The sequence below is a fragment of the Papaver somniferum genome, chromosome 8 (genome assembly GCF_003573695.1).
Source record: "Papaver somniferum cultivar HN1 chromosome 8, ASM357369v1, whole genome shotgun sequence".
Taxonomy (NCBI): Eukaryota; Viridiplantae; Streptophyta; class Magnoliopsida; order Ranunculales; family Papaveraceae; genus Papaver; species Papaver somniferum.
The window spans coordinates 57,823,298-57,830,489 of NC_039365.1; the positions used below are offsets into that span (position 1 = coordinate 57,823,298).

The following is a 7,192-nucleotide window of genomic DNA, read 5'->3' on the forward strand; positions in this document are numbered from 1 at the left end:
TTCACTTTGTTGGTTAATTTCTTCAATTGATTGAGATTGGCTTTCACTTTGGGCTAAAACTTCTTACCATTTCCAAACTTTTTTTTTTAAACTCTAAAATCTGATTTTGTTTTGATTTTGAGTTAATATAAGTGAATTTAATCATTAACATTAAACTTAATTAACATCACTAAATTAGGTTATCAATTATGAGAGTTAATTTGTCATTTCCAATTTTTTTTATGAGATCATGTAATGATCTTTTTGTCCTATTAAAATGACGACCTCTAATAACCCACGGCGCGCCTATAATAAGCTTGTAAATTAAACATAGTCTAAACTCGAGAGAGAGGTCAGAGGTGTCGTTGCTGAAGAGAGAGTGAGGGAGGTCTCCTTCTGCTAAAAGAGATACCAACTAGTAGTGTGTTTCGGAAGGGGAGGGTGTAGGTAACTTTCGCAGAAGGGAGATCTTTGTTTCTTCTTATCTTTTACTTGAAGAAACTGAACCATAAACAAACCCTAAAAATTTCGAAGAGGGTTTATTTTTGTTGCCCATCAAAATGATTTTGTTAGCATAATCATACACGGAATCGATTATCTTTTACTTTCGGATTATTATTTCTAGTCGTGAGGAAGTATCTGACCATCTTAAGATTGCGATTAGAAAAACAAAATTATTATTATTATTATTTTTCTTTTTTTTTTTAGTCGGTGATCTCTTCATTCATTCTCTCTTTTCTTCTGGGTCTTCTTCTTTTCTCACATAAAACTAGATAAAACTAGGTAAAAAAAAAGGAATTATTTTGGATTGAATTTTATGTGAGCAGGAAGAACAAGAAAACTTCAGGGTTTGCTGTCATGGTTTGGGATTTCTGTTGATTGGATTTAAATATATAAGTGTACTGTTTTGGCGGATAATTTGGGGAAATCGTAGTGAATTAGGGTTTTCTTTCTGTGGTTCTAATCTAAATACAAAATTTAGTTTTTTATTTTTAAGTGTTTGACTCTGGAAATCCAAGTGAAATTGGATTGGTTTCTCTGGTGATAACTAAAATTAGATTTGGGGAAGAAAAGTTGAATTTCAATTTGGGGATAAGATGAGTTCAAATTTGACAGAGGGTTTTGTTCCTGGAAGGAAGTTACTACTTCATATAGCAGAGAATGGGCACTCATTTGAGCTTGATTTTGATGAATCAACCTTAGTTGAATCAGTCCAGAAATACATGGAATCAGTTTCCTCCATTAATTTCAACGACCAACTTCTTCTTTGTCTTGATATGAAACTAGAACCCCAAAGACCTTTGTCAACTTACAAACTCCCTTCTGACGATCGAGAGGTATTTCTCTACAATCGAGCCAGATTACTCAATGATTCGCCTCCTCCAGCACCAGAACAAGTGAATCTCCAAGAATTCCCTAGCCCTCCATCGCCATCTTCATCGAGAAATGTGCATCCTTTGGACGATGCTTCAGATCCTGCTCTAAAAGCATTACCTTCTTATGAGCGCCAATTCCGTTACCATTTTCACTGTGGTCGTTCTATATATAATCACACACAATCAAAAATTGAGATTTGTGAGCGGTTTCTAAGAGAACAGATGGTTCAAGAGAGGGCGTTGGAAACTGCTCGTGGTAGTATGGATCATTATTATCGAATGATACAGCAAATGTACACTGATTTCATGAAATGCTTTACACAGCAGCATCGATATCATTCAGATCTTTTACTCAATTTTGGACGAGATATTGAGAAATTGAGAGCATGTAAGCTTCATCCTTCTTTACAGACTGAAACACGCAAGTGTTTGCTGGATTTTGTCAAGGAGAAGAATTTGTGGAAATGGGCTGAGAGTTGTAACAGCTCCCATAGGCAATTTGAGTCCAAAGTTTCACAACTTAAACAGATGTTTAATGAATTGAAGCAAAGAGTTGAAGATTTATTCTCCGCCAAGTCTCTAACAGCTACCAGAGACTTAGAATTGATGATCAGAGATTCTCAGAAACATGTCGATGAACAAAAGAGTATAATGCAGTCGTTGAGGTTAGTTTGTTTTTACTCTATATATGCCTTTCACTTGCTTATGTTTCCTTGGTTGCCAAGATTTTGTTTCTTTATGTAGGTAATCATTTGGTACACAATACCTATATCAACCTACAATATACACTAAAAATATACACTAAAAATAAACACTAACATACAAACAATGACTATAAGAAAATTGCCGTTTAGGTTGGAAACTCTACATGAACATTCAAGAAAGGTCATAGTTGACAAGGCAACCTCAGGTAGTCTTAGTCGTCGTCATCCTATTCCTACTTAGAGAATGTCAAGTGCAAACTTAAATGTTTCTGATGTGTTCTATTGTTGTGGAATATAACAATGCAGTTTACATCACCAAACTACACTTATTTATGTTCTGTGCAGCAAAGACGTCAACACTGTGAAGAAGCTCGTGGATGATTGTTTGAGCTCCCAATTGGCTGCCTCAATTCGTCCTCATGATGCTGTCTCCGCTTTAGGTCCTATGTACGATGTCCATGACAAAAGTCACTTACCAACAATGCAGGCTTGTGACCGTGCAGTTTCGAAGCTACTTGAGTTCTGCAAAGGTAGGAAGGATGACATGAACGTCTTTGTGCATAACTGCATGCAAAAGGTAGCATACATTCAGTTCACCATCAGAGATCTTCGCCTACAGTTTCCAGCATTCAAAGAGGCCATGGCACGCCAGGATGATCTATTTGCCGACTTAAAATTGGTACGCGGTATTGGTCCTGCATATAGGGCCTGCCTCGCTGAAATAGTGAGGAGGAAAGCGTCTATGAAGCTTTACATGGGTATGGCTGGACAGTTGGCCGAAAGACTTGCAACAAAGAGGGAAGCTGAGGTGAGAAGACGGGAGGAGTTCTTAAAACTGCAGAGTGCTTACATACCCCGGGATATACTGTCATCAATGGGATTGTTTGATACTCCTAACCAGTGTGATGTGAATATCGCTCCTTTTGATTCTAACTTGCTTGATATTGATATAGCCGAAGTTGACCGCTATGCCCCTGAGTGCTTACTGGGCATGTCCTCTAAGTCAGATAAACATGGATCATCAAGGACTTCCTTTGCCATGTCTAATGATGGTTCTCAATTGGTTGAACCTGAAGACACTAGTGTTATTACTGCTGAGAAATGTAGTCCTGAGGAATTCCTCGAGGTCTATGGGTCGGTGGAAATTGCTGGAACTAGCAAGATGGAAGTTGAGAATGCAAGGCTGAAAGCTGATCTTGCTTCCGCTCTGGCACGAATTTGTTCGTTCAATCCACAGCTGGAGTATGAGTCACTAGATGACAGTAAACTAGAGAGCATACTTAAAAGCGCAGCTGAGAAAACTTCTGAAGCCTTGCAACTGAAAGATGAATATGGGAAACATCTCCAGTCTATGATAAAGATAAAGCAGATGCAGTGCACATCATATGAAAAACACATTCAAGAATTGGAACAAAGATTGTCTGATCAATACTTGCAACGGAAGAAGCTTACCACACTTGGTAAGGATGTTTCTGATTCTATTATATCAACTATAAAGGCGGAGGACTGTAAGTCTGAAATTTCAGAGGAGGGAGAAGCAAACAGGCCTGACATATTGAGCGAGCCCATGGATGAGGTCTCTTGTACTTCTGCATCTTTGCATGAGCAACCGAGCAAAACCCGAGAAGGTGTTGATGAGAATATGACAGATTCTGTCGGCCCGCTTAATCTGCAGTTAGATTCATCAATGATGGAACCACATCGAGATGATTTGCAAGTACATGAAAAATGTGAGAAAAAGAAGATGGGTTTTGGCTTAGAGAGTGGGTCTACTTCTGGGAGCATGGCAGAGCCTCTTAATATATTTACATCTGAAACTGCTGCTAAAGAAGTTTCAACTACTGAATTGAGTAGTGATGTAATGTTGAAACTGCAAAATGCACTTGCTGACAAGTCAAACCAGTGTACTGTAACAGAAACCAAGCTCGAAGCTGTGCTAGAGGAGGTTGCTAATCTCAGGAGGGAATTGGATATCAGCAGGAAGCTCTTAGATGAGTCTCAGGTATTTTTCCTCGTATGATGAATTTTTTCAACCGTCAATGGTTGTTTTGATATAATCTGCTTTTGTATTGCCGAATCATACATTTAAATTGCACATGTTTTAAATTATACTTCCTCGTGTTGGGTCCATCACGAACGAAATATAATTTTAAAAGTGTTTATCTTCTGATGTTTTGGTTACCAGTACGATCTAGTTAGGATTCACATCAGAGAGAAGGGATAAGCAAAGCCTAGTTCCTTATATTATCTTTACCATTCATATGTCTCTATATTATCGTTAAGATCGAATGCTATGATAAATGGTAGTTGTCGTTCCTAAATCTTAACCATATCTCTTGTGCTGGACATGTGTTGAGTTGAAAGTGAGGTGAAACTGTACAAATAATCTTTCACATTTATAGTTTAATACTAATAGGCTTTGGATATTTTCATGGTCTACCTGTGTTCTACTTATAGGACATGAAACCCTGAAAATTACTTAGTTTGAGGTTTTGATAATGTTTTCTAAGGCCTAAACCATTCGTAAGATTAGTATGGATGTTGATCCGTTGAGCGAATAATGTTGAGCGGATAACATATTAGCTCTAGTTATATCAAGGCTTATGAATATGAACAGGTTTAGTGTGCACCAACATACAAGTGCCTCAGATCACTGATAGTGAATCTGTTTTTCATGAGTACTAGCTTGTTTTGAATAGCACCAACCTTGGTCTGGATGTTCTTAATCCTACTTACCTCGGATTAACATTCTTGAATTATGCTACAAAGTTTGTGGTTAAGTATCCGCGATACAACTTATTGGTATTTCATGATCAAAGGAGGTTCTTACCTCATGCTTCATATGAAGTGCTATGCAATATACGCGATATAGTATGTCTACCATCGTTTCCTGTTTATTTAAAGTAGATTGTGCCATCATACTCATTCTGAATCTGGTGTCTGAACTAATGTGCAATAGTAATATTCATATCCTTCATCAAATCCTTCTATATTTTCTAATTTACAAATATTGTATGGCGCATATTCTGATGCATTTTCTCCTGAACAAGTAGATGAATTGTGCTCATTTGGAGAATTGCCTGCATGAAGCAAGAGAGGAAGCCCATACTCATCTATGTGCCGCTGATAGGAGGGCTTCAGAGTATAGTACATTGCGTGCCTCTGCTGTTAAAATACGTGGCCTTTTTGAAAGATTGAAGAGCTGCGTCACGGCTTCGGGTGGAGTTGCTAGCTTTGTTGACTCCTTGCGGGCCTTGTCTTTCTCTCTGGCAAAGTAAGTTTGCTTGTTTGATGCTTATTGCTTCTCAAGGTTGATCTGGAACATTTGCTTAAAATGTCTCAAACACCATATTTTATTTTTGATCTACAAATGAATTTGAAAAGTATAATACAATCAAAGTCTGGGAAGTACATCATGTTGTTTGTTGAGATTTCTTGGATTGCTTTGCTTTAAAAATAATGAACCATAGTCAGTGCAACTATAACTTAATGTTGCTTATCCTTGGTTTTGTTGTATGAGGATGTGCATTGTTTGAGTGACTTCAGTTTTTAGAACTTCTAAAGTGTTATTATAAACATATACTATTACCATCATTTATTGAATAATATTTCCTGCTATGAATCTGTCTTGCATCTGTGCCTTCTAGAAATTTGTAAATCAGCCCCTTCCGAAGGGGGTCTTTGCAGGTGTTCTGTTTCCTCGTTACTATTATTTGCATCAAATTACCTGCTCTATCTATATCGTTTCCTGTGTTGTTGTTTCCCGTGATTTATGATTTGGAGATTTCAGTTGGTATAGCTTTGAACTCAAGTTTGGATTATATTCCTGATGGCGTGTACACAAATTCTTATTTTCAGCTCTGCTAATGATAACGAAGATGAGGGTACTGCTGAGTTTAGAGCTTGTATCCGGGTCCTCGCAGATAAAGTGAGTTTTCTGTCTCGGCACCGTGCAGAACTTATGGAAAGGTGCTCTAGGGCCGAAGCTGCACATGGACACCTCACGAAGGAGTTGGAAGAGAAGAAAGAGTTGGTAAAAAGCTTGTATTCAAAGCACCAGCTCGAAAAGCAAGTAAGTAGTTCCCTTGTTCAGATTAATTACTTAATATCTCCAAAAGTTTGGGTAAAATACAATTAATGTTTGGAGCACATAGTTATTAATGTTTGGAGCACATAGTTGATGTTTGATCCACTTTGATCTGATGTGTTGTCTCATAACAGGCAAACAAGGAGAAAATATCTTTTGGTCGTTTCGAAGTCCATGAGATAGCTGCCTTTGTCCTCAACAAGGCAGGGCATTACGAAGCAATTAACCGAAGCTGCCCCAATTATTACCTCTCCACTGAATCTGTGGCCCTCTTTGTAGAACACCGTCCTAGCAGACCCACTTACATTCTAGGGCAGATTGTGCACATAGAACGACGAACTGTGAAAACTTCCGTACCACTCCCATCTGAGCAATGTTTGGATCAAGTAGAAAACTTAAGCCCTGACGCGACCTCTGCTATGCCCCAGCGATTACCTCTTGGTACGGCATCTACTACGATTACAAACCCTTACAATCTTCCAATTGGCTGTGAATATTTTGTCGTAACAGTAGCCATGTTACCTGACACCACCATCCATTCACCACCTCCTTCCTGATCCTGATGTGCTAATACAAGACATGATGGAAGAAGAAGAAGAAAACCCCCAAGTGTAAATACAGCACATATTTTATATATATATATACACAAATGCGAATAGAGAGTAGACTCTTATGTCTTGGGTGGGAATGAGATGTTAAATTTACACTCTAATAATGTACATACGGTTCATTGGATTCTGCTTCTTCTCTTGTGTATATATGATTTAGTGATTGTAGGATTAACTCTTTCCTTGATTCGATTATTAAAATTTGTGAATATTTTCAAACTGCTGTATATGAGTCTGGGATCTCGCCAGTGTTCTCCCACCATTTCCATATGCAAAGAAGCGAACCTTCTTTTCGGCTCTGTTCCCTCCAAGGCAAAATAGACCACCTTAAATGAGTGATTTGCTTGCTTTTTAAGTGAAACGATATTGTAATTTCTAGATGTGAAAAATACTATAGCCCTTATATGGGTTCAACATATACAAGCCCCACAAAATAGA

At 38.0% G+C, this 7,192-nt stretch overlaps 1 protein-coding gene across 1 annotated transcript; it reads left to right on the forward strand.

The window, feature by feature from the left end:
- The first annotated feature begins 334 nt into the window (after positions 1 to 334).
- On the forward strand, positions 335 to 6,973 carry LOC113301244 (autophagy-related protein 11-like). The gene is made up of 5 exons (XM_026550000.1): positions 335 to 2,020; positions 2,405 to 4,061; positions 5,113 to 5,333; positions 5,918 to 6,131; positions 6,281 to 6,973. Exons 1-5 carry the CDS (start codon positions 1,077 to 1,079, stop codon positions 6,701 to 6,703), a joined length of 3,459 nt encoding a protein of 1,152 aa, XP_026405785.1. The 5' UTR covers positions 335 to 1,076; the 3' UTR covers positions 6,704 to 6,973.
- The last annotated feature ends 219 nt before the right edge of the window (positions 6,974 to 7,192 follow it).

Coding starts and splice junctions, on each gene's coding strand:
- LOC113301244 (XM_026550000.1), top strand. CDS start 1,077: ATGAGTTCAAATTTGACAGAGGGTTTTGTTCCTGGAAGGAAGTTACTA. Junction 4,062..5,112: donor AGCTCTTAGATGAGTCTCAG/GTATTTTTCCTC, acceptor CTGAACAAGTAG/ATGAATTGTGCTCATTTGGA. Junction 5,334..5,917: donor TTGTCTTTCTCTCTGGCAAA/GTAAGTTTGCTT, acceptor TCTTATTTTCAG/CTCTGCTAATGATAACGAAG.